Source organism: Achroia grisella, unplaced genomic scaffold (assembly GCF_030625045.1).
Source record: "Achroia grisella isolate CSIRO2021 unplaced genomic scaffold, CSIRO_AGI_Agris_v1 utg4408, whole genome shotgun sequence".
NCBI lineage: Eukaryota > Metazoa > Arthropoda > Insecta > Lepidoptera > Pyralidae > Achroia > Achroia grisella.
In genome coordinates, this window is record NW_026712858.1 from 61,100 (window position 1) to 75,162 (window position 14,063).

The 14,063-nt window shown below is 43.4% G+C and overlaps 1 protein-coding gene and 1 pseudogene across 1 annotated transcript; both read left to right on the forward strand.

Moving 5' to 3' along the window:
- Positions 1 to 9,329: 9,329 nt before the first annotated feature.
- LOC131844939 (uncharacterized) lies at positions 9,330 to 10,959 on the forward strand (annotated as a pseudogene).
- LOC131844940 (uncharacterized) lies at positions 10,960 to 12,995 on the forward strand. The gene has a single exon (XM_059193936.1). The coding sequence runs from the start codon at positions 11,010 to 11,012 to the stop codon at positions 12,993 to 12,995; it is 1,986 nt and encodes a 661-aa protein (XP_059049919.1). The 5' UTR covers positions 10,960 to 11,009.
- Positions 12,996 to 14,063: the final 1,068 nt, after the last annotated feature.

The following is a 14,063-nucleotide window of genomic DNA, read 5'->3' on the forward strand; positions in this document are numbered from 1 at the left end:
GGAGCTACGGCCTCAAACTGGTCAGATTCTCATTAGACTCAGCCACAGCTGGCCGCCACAAGGAGCTACGGCCTCCAACTGAAACACATCAAATATTTAACAACTGGTCATTTTCTTAATGAGGCATTCACCGCTTGCGCAGGCAAGCAGTTACGGCCTCCAACTAGTCATATTCTTTATGGTACTATGCTATTTTTATTTCAGCCTCAAGTGCTCTACATTGCAACTCAACTATGGGGTTATATGCACTCCCATCAAATTTTACTATTACTTTTTATTCTATTACATTTCTTTAAGAACTGGATTAAGTGGTTCCATTTTACTATTTCTCCAACGCTTTAAAGCACTTTATAACATTTAATCATAAGTTAATTCAATTTAATTATGTACCAAATTCGAATTATATATCTGGTTGATATATATCTATCAATTTCTGAACGAACTTGCAATATATTACTACCACATACCTTACTCCTATTATTATCTACCAAATCTTGAGTAGCATCAACAAAAAGCGAGTCGTTGGGTGTACGTCGCATTTAGCACACCCGGATCCCCAATTTATCCGTGAACTAACGTATACGGAACCAATCATCTCATCAGTATATCATCCAATCTAAATCACCATCATTTACCTTAAAATCTATAAATCATATTCATAGTCATATGATACGAAGGGAGGGCATAGCAAGATGTATTTTGATACATTTTGCTCGACTTGGGTGGCCCGAACTGGCGTAGTACCTCCACCAAGCATAATACCACAGCCAAACAGTGCTGTACTTGCACTACACAACAGCACTGCGTTCCTTTGTTTTTTTTTTTTTATAACATAGGGGACAAACGAGCATGCGGCTCACCTGATGGTAAGTGATTACCGCCGCCCATGAGCACCCGCAACACCAGGGGAATTGCAAGTACGTTGTCGGCCTTTTAAAAAGGAATAAGCTTTTTCTCTTGAAGGTTTCAATATCGTATCGGTTCGGTAATACCATTGCTGGAAGGTGATTCCACAATGTGGTTGTGCGGGGCAAAAAGTTTCTAGAAAACCGTACTGTGGAAGACCGCCATTCATCCAGATGATCAGGATGGTATTTCAGTTTCTGGCGGGTGGTACGGTGTTGAAACTCAGCAGCTGGTATTAATCTGAACAATTCCTCAGAACACTCCCCGTGATATATGCGGTAGAAAATGCACAGAGATGCAATATCTCGCCGCAAAGCCAATGGGTCGAGTCTGTCACATAGACGTTGATTACCAATGATTCTGGCTGCTCGGTTCTGAATGCGGTCAAATGGAAGTAGCTGGTATTGTGGTGCTCCCGCCCAGAGATGAGAACAGTATTCCATATGCGGCCGGATCTGCGCCTTATATAATTGCAAGCGATGGGCCGCCGTGAAATACCGTCTCACTCTACTGAGCACACCAAGCTTTTGTGAGGCTATTTTAGCCTTGTCCTCCAAATAACCGCAAAACTGAACGTCACTGGATATATCAACGCCAAGGACCTCGAGATTTGGCTTCACATCAAGGAGAGTGTCTTGAAACCGATACAATAAACTTGATACGATAAATGGAATCTTTTTAGCGGTAAACGCGCAAACTTGTGTCTTCTTGGGGTTGAATTGAACACAATTTTTCAGACCCCAAACCGAAACTTGATGGAGTGAAGTTTCGATTTCAGACACAAGTTTGTTCCGGTACTCTATAAATTCTACCTGCGACATATTAGCATGGCCGCTGTACAAGGCATCTCCGGTACTGTCATCCGCATAGCAATGAATGTTGTTGATTTGTAACATGTCATTGATATGCAGAAGGAACAGAGTCGGAGATAGCACACAGCCTTGTGGAACATCAGCATTCACAGAGTGTGGGTCGGAGCAAGCACCATCGACAACGATCTTGATGCTCCGATCAGCGAGAAAGCTGGCGACCCATTTGCATAACTTCGCAGGCAACCCAAAGGATGGTAGCTTTGAAAGAAGAGCCTTGTGCCAAACCCGATCAAAGGCCTTCGCAATATCCAGACTAACAGATAGGGCCTCCCCCTTACTCTCAATAGCCTCTGCCCATCGATGTGTCAAATACACTAGAAGATCACCAGCCGACCGACCCTGGCGAAAGCCATACTGACGATCAGAAATCAACTGGTTCACTTCTAGGTATCGTAGGATTTGACGGTTGACAATCGACTCCATGATCTTTGAGAATAAGGAGGTGATGGCTATGGGCCTATAGTTAGCTGGATCTAAGCGGTCTCCCTTCTTAGGGATCGGATGAACCAAAGCCGTCTTCCAAAGTTTCGGGACTACACCTGTAGAGTAGCAGTACCGGAATAGAGGCGTTAGTACCGGAGCCAACTCAAGTGCACACGTCCTGAGCACAATAGCAGGAATACCGTCAGGCCCACTCGACTTGTGGATATCTAGGGAGAAAAGAGACTTACGTACCAGCTTTTGGGTAAATTTTACCTCTGGCATAGAAGTCTCACACCGCGAGATGACCGGCGGTGATTGCTCCCTATCATCCAGTTTCGAGTTGGATGCAAAAAGAGCCTGTGGTGAGTAAAGTGACCAGAGCCCCATGGGGATTGGTTGTGCTGGTATTGTAGGACCTGTGTGTTCAACAGTGCCGCGGGATTGCTTAGGCGCGACGTGGTGGCGCGGCGTTCAGGGAGACCCGGTGAAACGGCTAACCGCTGGCCGCCCGCAGGTTGTTGGGTTCCCGAACCCAGGGATTACGTAATCTCCGCCCTGGGAGGCTGAGCCAGCGCTTGCGCATAATCCCTGGTATAGTAGTCGTGCCGGAGGAGGAGACTGGAGTGGACCCGGCTGCTACACCAGTGGGGGGACCGGGGGCCCTTCCGGCCGCCGTGCCATCAAATCGCTCAACCTGTGCAATGCTGGGCTGTAATGACGCACCTTTTTGTCCTTTCTAATACCAGCGCAACCGTTCCCCTTTTAACCTTTAAAAAAAACACTCAAAAAAAATGACCAGAAGCATAGGAAGGAAGTTTAGTACATCAGCGGCATCCCAATCCACTTTCAATATGGATTTCTGTAACATCAGGGGACTTCACGGAAACATCAATGCGGTCCACCAACACCTTGAGACCGCCAAGCCGACCCTTTTATTCCTTACGGAGACCCAGATATCCTCTCCGGCTGATACTTCATACCTACTATACCCCGGGTATAAACTCGAGCACAAATTTGTACGTCGTGCCGGGGTATGTTTGTAAGTCCGGGGGAATATCTGCTGTCGCCGCCTTCTTGGTCTAGAAGACAAAGACCTGTCTGTTCTATGGGTACGTGTAGATCAGGGTGACCACACCGGCATCTATGCGTGCTTGTACAGGTCTCATAGCGGTGACGAAGATACGACTCGAGAAGGAGAGAACTGCTCACGAGTTTGCTCTGGCATATGGATTCTCTCAACTGGTGCCTTCTCCAACGAGAATACCAGATATTGAGACCCATACGAGCTCCTTACTTGACCTTCTGCTGGCTACACATCCGGACGGATATTCAGTGACCGTGGAGGCACCAATTGGTTCTTCAGATCACTGTCTTATCCGATCCCAGGTACCGTGCACAAGTCCTTTTTTTTTTTAACGTGTGGAAAATCTTCAAAAGACCGTCACCCCGCCGGAGGGAGGGCGGGGTGGTGTGTGAGATTTGTACTCACCAAAAATCACACGGTGTACCTACGAGCGCCTATGCCGGAGCCAGGGGATACACATGTGCATTTCCACCCCAGCTCCGACGGCGACGGCCCGCCCTGTAGATGTTGTAGGGCAGGCCCCATCTCGTTACGGTTAGGGCGACCTATTTCGCCCTACTCCATTGAGTAAAGTGTTTGAAAAAATTATGCTCAATCAAATGCTACAACACTTTAAAGTAAATAAACTGCTTCACAGTCGACAATTTGGTTTCACGGCCGGTAAATCAACTACTGATGCCGGTGTAGCTCTCATTAAATATATATTTGATTCTTGGGAGAGGTCTCAGGATGCAGTCGGTGTATTTTGCGATCTTTCAAAAGCATTTGATTGCGTTGAACATGAAACACTTTTGCTCAAACTTGAACATTACGGTATTAGATATGAAGCACAAAGCATGATGAAATCCTATCTAAATAATAGAATGCAAGTTGTCGAAATAAATGGTGTAAAGTCTGAAGGAACTAGTATTAAAATGGGTGTTCCTCAGGGCTCTATTTTAGGTCCTTTCTTATTTTTAGTTTACATAAATGATCTTCCTTATATGGTAGAAAAGATAGCTGACATAGTTCTGTTTGCTGATGATACTTCATTAGTATTCAAAGTCAATCGACATATTGATGATTTGGACGAAGTAAACGGTGCTCTTTCTTATGTTTTAAAATGGTTTACGGCTAATAATATGTTACTAAATGCAAATAAAACTAAATGTATCAAATTTACTCTCCCCAATGTAAGGCCGGTAGATTCAAAAATCATGTTGGACAATAAACCTATTAATTTTGTGGATGATACTGTATTTCTAGGTATCACATTAGATTCCAAGTTGCAATGGGGTGCCCATATTACTAAATTAGCGAGTCGACTTAGTTCTGCCGCTTATGCGGTAAGAAGAATTAGACAATTAACAGACGTGGCAACGGCTAAACTTGTGTACTTTAGCTATTTCCATAGCATTATGTCGTATGGTATTTTGTTATGGGGCAAATCAGCTGATATAAATACAATATTTATTTTACAAAAGAGGGCCATTCGCTCCATTTATAGCATGGGTTCCAGGGAGTCTTTGCGAGAGTGCTTTAAGGAATCAAATATCCTCACCGTTGCTTCTCAATATATTTATGAAAATATCATGTATGCCAGGAAGAATATAGACAGTTTCAAAAGAGTTAGTGATTGCACTAATAAAAGCTTACGTAACAATAACAAACTGATTTTACCTAAATGTCGTTTGGCTAAAGTTAGTAATTCGTTTTATGGCACTTGCGTAAGGTTTTACAATAAAATACCAGAGTCTGTTATAAATCTGCCAGAAAAAAGATTTAAATGTCAAATAAAACACTTCCTTTGCAAAAAAGCTTACTATAAAATTGAAGAATTCGTTAACGATAATAATGTTTTTGTAGAAAAATTTTAAATACATAGCACTGACAATATTATCTGATTACACTAATAATGAGTGCGTAGCGATTTCTATGTTGATTGTCGCATGCCTCTTACTTGTTACACTGTAATTATTTATATAAAAAAAACATCTATTAAAAAAGCAACACACAAGTTTCTTGCTCATTCTTCTTGTGATGAATCTGCATTCCGAATGAGTGGTAGAATCAAAATATGACTATTCAAAAGTGCTTGTAATGAGTTTATTTGAATAAAGATTATTTCTATTTCTATTTCTATTTCCATTCTGGAGGCGTGTGGGTACACGCGCACACCTCCGTTGCCTTTGGATTGGGGGGACTGCCTCCCTCAAGGCAGTCACCCCGGCCCCAGTGCGGGATAGAGGGGGGCGGAGTTGGATACGCCCCCACCTCTAATTCTGGCTCTTCTGCAGCGGAGGGAAGCGGGACGAGCTGACTCCCGCTCCCTTTCTGCCGCCTCCTTCCGCGAGATAACTTCCTCGCAGAAGGAGCGCACCGCCAGCCACGAACTCTCGCTACTGATCATCCTCCGAACTAAATTCGGCAGCGAGAGATCGTCCCCCACAATTCGTGTGAGGACACGGCGCTCACTCGCGAACGCTGGACGTTCGTCCAGCGTGTGTTGCGTCGTGTCCTCCACACCTCCGTACTCGTGGCAACCGGTCGTCGGCTCCTTCCTCGCCACATGACACAGATACCGCCCGAAGCATCCGTGCCCGGACAGTATCTGCGTCATGCGGTACGTCAGTGGCCATCGCCTATTCATCCACCTTTTGAGGATAGGACGAACAGCCTCGACGGTCCTCAGACCGGCCGATGGACTGGCCAGCCTTTCTCTCCACCTGATCCTGAGGATCCGCCGAAAGTCGGACCTCCGCGCTCTAATCTCGTGGCCAGCGGGTGCCTCCCCATGGAACGTCGCTCCGCGCGCCAGTGATACACTGACGCGTGGAGCTCCGCTACCAAGTCCCACGGAGGAGACCCCGCCAGCAGACCCGCCGCTTCCCCGGATATGGTGCGACCGTGCACAAGTCCTGCCACATCCCGACCTCCGTGTCAACGTCGCATGTGGCATTACAAGTCAGCAGATTGGGATAGATTGCGAGAATTCTACGCATCGTACCCATGGAAGCAGTACTGCTTTGCATCAGAAGACGTCGATATCTGTACAGCCGCCGTCACTGAAGACATACTTGCGGGTATGTAATACTTTATTCCAAACTTTCTTGTTGCTTCTGGGGCGAAAAAGCGACCGTGGTTTAATAGGTCTTGCAGACAAGCCAGACAGGCTAAACAAACTGCTTTTCAGGCTTGGACCACGGCTCGTTCTAACAATAACATTGGCGTATCTGATGCGAGGCGGAATTTAAATGCTGCAACCAGGTTTAGTCAGACGGTAATTGCTAGAGCCAAATTCGACTTCGTCAGCAAAATTGGAGAGCAACTTGCTCGACATCCTTCTGGAAGTTGTGCCTTTTGGTCGCTTGCCAAAGCTGCCGAAGGTAACTTTTGTCAGTCGTCCTTACCACCACTACGGAAGCAGGATGATAACTTGGCACTCAGTGCAAAAGAGAAGGCCGATTTGTTGTGCGCTCTTTTTGCCTCAAATTCGACTCTAGACACTAGGGACACCATACCTACTACCATCCCATGGTGTGGTAGCTCTATGCTGGAAATATCCGTAACGCAACGGAGAGTCCGGCGAGAGTTACTGTCTCTTGATGTCAACAAGTCGAATGGGCCAGACGGCATACCGGCATTGGTGTTAAAGAAGTGTGCTCCTGAGTTGTGTCCCGTACTCACGCGCCTCTTCGCGTTTTCAGACTCCTCTGGGCAATTTCCGCAATCATGGAAGACCACCCTTGTGCACCCTGTGCCAAAAAAGGGCGACAGATCAAACCCATCGAACTACAGGCCTATCGCTATTGCATCTCTACTCTCCAAGGTGATGGAGCGTGTAATTAATACACAGCTCCTTGGATACCTAGAAGATCACGATCTATTGAGCGATCGTCAATATGGTTTTCGCCATAATCGCTCAACTGGTGATCTTTTAGCGTATCTCACACACCGCTGGGCTCTTGCCATAGAGAGTAAAGGTGAGGCGTTGGCAGTCGGCCTTGACATAGCGAAGGCATTCGATCGGGTTTGCCATCAAGGTCTGCTATCGAAGTTGCCCTCGTACGGAATACCAGAGGGATTTTGCAAATGGGTCGCTAGTTTTTTGTCTGGCAGATAAATTAAAACCGTGGTAGACGGTGATTTTATTTATTTATTTTTATATAACTTTAATGCACACAGTACAAAAGTAACAGTACATTTGGCGGACTTAACACCATGCGGTATTTTCTACCAGTCAACCATAGGCAGTACAGAGAAAAATTGTTGGCGGTGCAAAAATAATCATAACAAAAAAAAAAAAAACAAGGCATAAAAAATGATATAATAATATTTATACTATTACATTTACAATAATACATAAATATAAACATATATATACATTTACATACATACATATACAAATAAGGAATATATAATATGATATACAAATACATACTCATACACAATACCTAAACACTATATGAATACATACCAAACAATCTGACAGTTAAACCACAGAGAATAAAAAGAAAAATATAAGGTAAAGAGAAACGAGAGAAAAAAAAATAATAATAATAAAAAAACAAACTTACGAATTTAGATAGTAGTCCCACAGTTTACGTTTAAAAGAAAATCTACTCGTGGCAGTCTTGATATTAAGGGGTAAGTCATTCCAAAGTTTCCACCTGAACGGCGAAGGAATAGTGGACGAAACCAGATAGATGAGCTGGGATATGAAGTAAGAATTTTCGAGTTGAGCGAATATTGGTGTTGTCCCCATGGAAATGAAATTTACTATTAATATAATCAGGAGAATTTGGATCGTATAGTACAGAATAGAGAGTACATAACATACGTACATTTCTACGGTAACGGATAGGTAGCCATTTAAGCTGTGAACGAAAAGAAGAAATATGATCAAACTTGCGGAGATTAAAAATGAAGCGGATAGAGTTATTGAGAAGACGATCCAATTTGTTTAAAAGGTCAACATTCATGTCAGAACAGCACACATCAGCATAATCAATAGTGGGAAGGACTAAGGATTGGACAAGGAGAATTTTTGTGCTAATGGGCAGGAAGTTTTTAAACCTATATAAGTTACGCAGCGTCAGCGCAACTTTACGACTAATCTCACTAACACAGTCATTCCAACCGAGAGAACTGTCCATCAGCAAACCAAGATTTTTTACCGATGAACTGTAAGGAATAGGTTGGTTGTTGAAGAGAACTGGAGGTAAAGTGCCATAATGAATTTTGCCAAGTTGTTGTTTGCTACCAAAGATTATCACCTGGCACTTGGTAGGATGAACCGATACTCCAAACTTGTTGGACCATTTGAGTATATGATCGAGATCACTGTTCAGTTGGTCGATGGCCTCATAAAGCTCAGAAGCCAAAGCTTGACAGTAAACCTGAAGATCGTCTACATACAAATGATAAGAGCATTTAAGATTAGTAGTGATAAAATCAATAAAGATGGAGAAAAGTAAGGGAGACAAAATACCGCCTTGAGGGACGCCAGCGACAAGCTCACACCAATCCGACTGTAAGCGACGCGTTCTGTGCCTTAAAAAACAAAATAATTAAAATGATGTTTGTCTATGTTATTGTCTCTGCGTGCGGTGTCGTAGTCGTTTTTAAAAAAAACTTATAACCGGCGCAACGGACGCCACGCAGTCTGCACCTAGATGCGATCGACACCACACGTCTTATCTCTAATTACCATTATAAAATTTATGTGTCGAAAATAAATCCAATTGTTTTAAAAGTCTTCGTTTTGCCATCACCGTGACCTACCATATTTTATACCATACATTTGGTCATTCGGCCGGATTTATGTACCGCACACCACCAGCGCACAAAATGGTAGGCACCCGAAGTACTGCACGCAATAAGGACTGCATGCAGACGGAGCAGCATCCTCGTTCTGAACAGTATCAAGATACGCCACGGCCGAGTAGTATGAAGCCTACAGAAGAGAAGACGGTGACCGTTATGAGCACAAATTCAAAAGCGGGTACTTGTAAAGAAAAAATTATTATTATTATTATTATTACTTTGCTGTGAAAGTGCAGAATTTCGTGGAAGCAACACGAGCCGTCGGCCGCCAGGAATATTTACAAGGTATAGATGCATTTACATTATTATTATCTAAGATGCCAACTGTTCTTGTATCTAAGTGGTCAGATTATAGTTACACACTGTTACTAGAAAGAAAGAAATCTAGATTAGAATTATTATCCGAATTTCTAACTCAAGAAGCAGTAAAGATTTCCACAACATCTAACTTATGCTTAATAAATGCACGCAGCGATAAATATAAAAATTATGATAATAATATAAGTAGCAGATCACATTCTGTTTTAGTACTGAATGATAAGTGTCAATACTGTCGTGTTTCAAGACACGATTTAACAAAATGTACGCAGTTTAAAAAAGCGCTAAGAAAAGATAGATGGCGATACATTAAGCGTAACAATCTTTGTTACAAGTGTTTATTGTCAAGTCATCAGCGCGAAACATGTCCGGCGCCCGCCTGCGATAAAGATGGCTGCGGCGGAGCGCACCACCCGCTTCTGCACTACCCCGTACCCACCGGGTGCAGGACTAGCAACGTCACCGCCGAACAAGTGAACGAATGTCCACCCGTGAGTGAAACTGTGACCCATATTAACGTAAATACATAATCAACAAGTGTTATTAAAAGTAGTGCCGGTAAAAATTCGTGGACCATACGGTGTTATTAATACCACCGCCTTACTTGATGACGGTTCAACTGTGTCGCTCATAACTACCGATCTCGCTAACCGCGCGGGACTGAGCGGCCCCAGCGACACATTACGTATGTGTGGTGCATGGAATAATTCTGTAAATTTATGTAACACTACTGTTGTAACCTTTGATATTTTCTCTGTAAATTCATATGATAATAATGATGTGTATACTGTAAAAGCTCGTACCATAAATAATTTAGATTTGCCTATACAAGATTTATCTACTGTTAATTACAACTTGTATAAAAATTTGCGTAAAATTAAAAATGAATTGTGTGTAAAAAAATTGAAACCTGAAATACTGTTAGGGCAGGATAATTATCATTTGTTAATTCCTTTGCAAACTAGTTTAGGTAATAAGAATGAACCCGTCGCTACACGCACTCCCTTAGGTTGGTGTATACATGGTTGTTTAGGTATACCGGAACATAAACAATCGTCCCACTCGACCCTCCTTATCTCTGAGTTACACAGCTTACCAGTCGACGAGAGCGAGCGCATGTTACGAGACATCCATGACGAGGTGCGACGGTCATTCACCATCGAGTCCATGGGAGTGTCAGGTAAGCCACGGAAGAATGCTGATGATATCCGTGCCCTGACAGTGATGGAGCAAACTGCTACACTCATCAACGGCAGGTGGGAGGTTGGGCTACCATGGAAAGATGAAAGCTGCAGGATGCCAAATAGCTTCCCTAACGCTGTACGCAGATTAAAAGGTATAGAAAAGAAAATTATGTTAAATACGGAATATGGTAACAGGTATGTCGAACGTGTTAATCATTTATTACAAAATTATTATGCCAGAGAGTTGGAAGACTGCAGTGTCTCGCCACGGACATGGTACTTACCACATTTTGGGGTAGACAACCCAAATAAAAAAAACTACGTCTGGTCTTCGATGCCGCAGCTGGCACAAATGGTTTGTCATTAAATGACTATCTACTGAAGGGGCCGGACCTACTTACATCTCTGTTCGGCATTATGGTAAGATTTAGGGAGAACAGAGTAGCGGTGACCGGCGATATAAAAGATATGTTTTTAAGGATAAAGGTAAGAGAAGAAGACCAGAACGCACTCAGATTTCTGTGGAGAAGCAGTCCTGCAGAACATGAAAAAACGTACGTGATGACGTCATTAATATTTGGCGCGAAATGTTCACCGTTCATAGCTCAATTTATTAAGAATAAAAACGCACTAAGGTATGAGTCATCGATGCCAAACGCCGTAGCAGCGATATGTAATCAACATTATATGGATGACTACATAGACAGTTTGCCAGACGAGGCCGCCGCCATAACAATGGTACGTAATATTAGTAAAATTCACAAATCAGGTGGTTTTCATATTTGTAATTGGACTAGCAACAATCCAGCCGTATTGGATAGTATTCCAAAGGAGTCCTTGGGTACTACGGCCGTAAAGTTCAAAATAGATCAAGAATGCGAAGGTGAACGTACGCTCGGATTGATATGGTACCCGCGCGAAGACGAGTTGGGGTTCGATGTGTCTCTCAAGCGCATACCACATGACATAATTAATGGTAAGAATAGACCAACAAAAAGAGTTATGCTCAGAGTCATAATGTCAATATTCGATGTATTTGGATTCTTATCGCCATTTACTATACAAGGTAAAATAATGTTGCAAGATACCTGGCGCGCTGGAATCAGCTGGGACGACTTAGTAACAGATGACATACATAAAAAATGGTGTCAGTGGGTCAATGTACTAACGAGTGAAATAAAAAATATCCGTCTGCCGAGGTGGTATCAAGCAGCGACGAGTGAGTCAGCGATAAAACGTAGCACATCAGTTCAGGTAAACATAACCTCTCTCACCTCTCTTACATCTACAAGCGTAACCGAACGCGCTATCGGCTACGAAACTGGCGTAGCTAATAGCTGCGCTACGACATCCCGCTGCAATGACGTAGTTACAGGCGCTACGAAACAGGTTTTGGCTGGAAGTGAATATAGTAATTTAGAGTTACACTTGTGTTGCGATGCGTCGACTAAAGCAATGTGCGCAGTCGCATACTGGCGATGGTACGTAAATAAAGATATATGTATGTCATTCATAGCTAGCAAGTGCCGTGTCGCGCCCGTGAGTCATACTACCGTGCCGCGTTTGGAATTGCAAGCTGCTTTATTGGCTGCGAGGTTGGCAGATACAATAATCAGAGAACACAAAATAAATCCAGTAAGGCGTTATTTTTGGTGCGACTCTAGTACCGTGCTACACTGGATATGTAATAATACACGTAGCTATAAAACTTACATAGCAAACCGGCTGGGTGAAATAGACGAGCTAAGCCGCCCTGAGGAGTGGCGGTATGTACCTACAAAATTAAATGTTGCTGATCTCGCTACGAGAGAAAATTACGACAATTCTCTTTTTAAAAATGAATGGTTTAGAGGTCCGTCATTCTTATACAGCGATGAGTCATCGTGGCCGGTGAATATAATCGATAAGATAAATGAAATGAGTTTAGAACGAGTAATGATAATACAACATGAAGATTGTAGCTTACCTGTACCTGACCCAGGAAGATTTTCATGCTGGTTACGACTGGTGAGGGCTACGGCATGTATTCTAAAATTTATATACAAGTGTAGAAAGCAGATTGAGACTGTTTGCACAGTCATGAAGAGGGCTGAGCGATTGCTGCTAAAATATACACAAGAACAGTCATTCGGTGATGAAATAGCTGCAATTAAAAATGGTAACTGTTTGTCAAAAGGTAGTAAGTTACTTACGTTATCTCCATTTCTGGATGAGTACGGGATTCTCCGTGTCGGCGGCCGCATAGATGCTGCACCGGATGTTGAACCTGAAATGAAGAGACCTATCATCTTGGACGGGCGTAGTCAGGTATCTCAATTAATTGGTAGATACAACCATGAAGACAGCCCACGGGAACCAGGAAACCGTTGTAAACAACCTGAAACAGAAATATTGGATTATTAGAATACGTCCAACCGTAAAACATGTAGCATATAAATGTATGTTTTGTAGAATAAAAAGAGCAAAACCACAGGTACCGAGAATGGGAGAGCTGCCTGAAGCACGACTGGCTCATCATCAGCGTCCTTTCACACACTGTGGTCTGGATTTGTTTGGACCCAAGGAGGTCACTGTGGGGAGACATAGAGAGAAAAGGTATGGAGTTTTATTTACTTGTTTGACAGTCCGTGGAATCCACTTAGAACTGGTGTCATCACTTACCTCTGACTCCCTCATTATGGCTCTTCGTCGAATGGCAGCAAGACGGGGTTGGCCTCGTATGCTGTACTCTGATAATGGTACAAACTTGAGAGGCGCTGATGCTGAGCTGAAGAAGTCTATAAATGAGGTAGATTTTGATAGGCTAACAAATGAAGCAGCTAATACTGGAGTGGAATGGACCTTCATCCCGCCTGCCAGTCCCCACTGGGGTGGGGCATGGGAGCGACTTATTAGGAGTGTCAAGACTTCACTTAGGGTAATTTTAAAAGAACGTGCACCACGTGAAGAAGTACTCAACACGCTCCTGACGGAAGTTGAGAATATTGTCAACAGTCGACCCTTGTCACATGTATCGGTAGAAGTAGGTAGTAGTGAAGAAGTAGGTAGTACTGTTGGTGTTTTTAATGACTCTGATTTGTACCTACGTAAACAGTGGCGTAAGGCGCAGAGGCTCGCTGAAATGTTTTGGAAGCGGTGGGTCAGAGAAGTGCTTCCTGACCTAATACCTAGGCGTAAATGGCAGTACGACCAGACACCGATACAGGTAGGTGATTTTGTACTTATTGTCGATCCTGATGCACCTCGTAATTTCTGGCTGAAAGCTGTGGTTCAGCAGGTGTTTCCAGGAAGGGATGGTCGAGTTAGGGTCGTAGAATTGAAAACTAAGTCTGGCATTTTGAAACGGCCGGTGATGCGTGTCGTTCGTATTTCGATGGATAATGAGTGCTGAGCCAAGCTCAACACTGGGGTGGGGTGTGTAAGCGATGCATTCTGTGCCTTAAAAAACAAAATAATTAAAATGATGTTTGT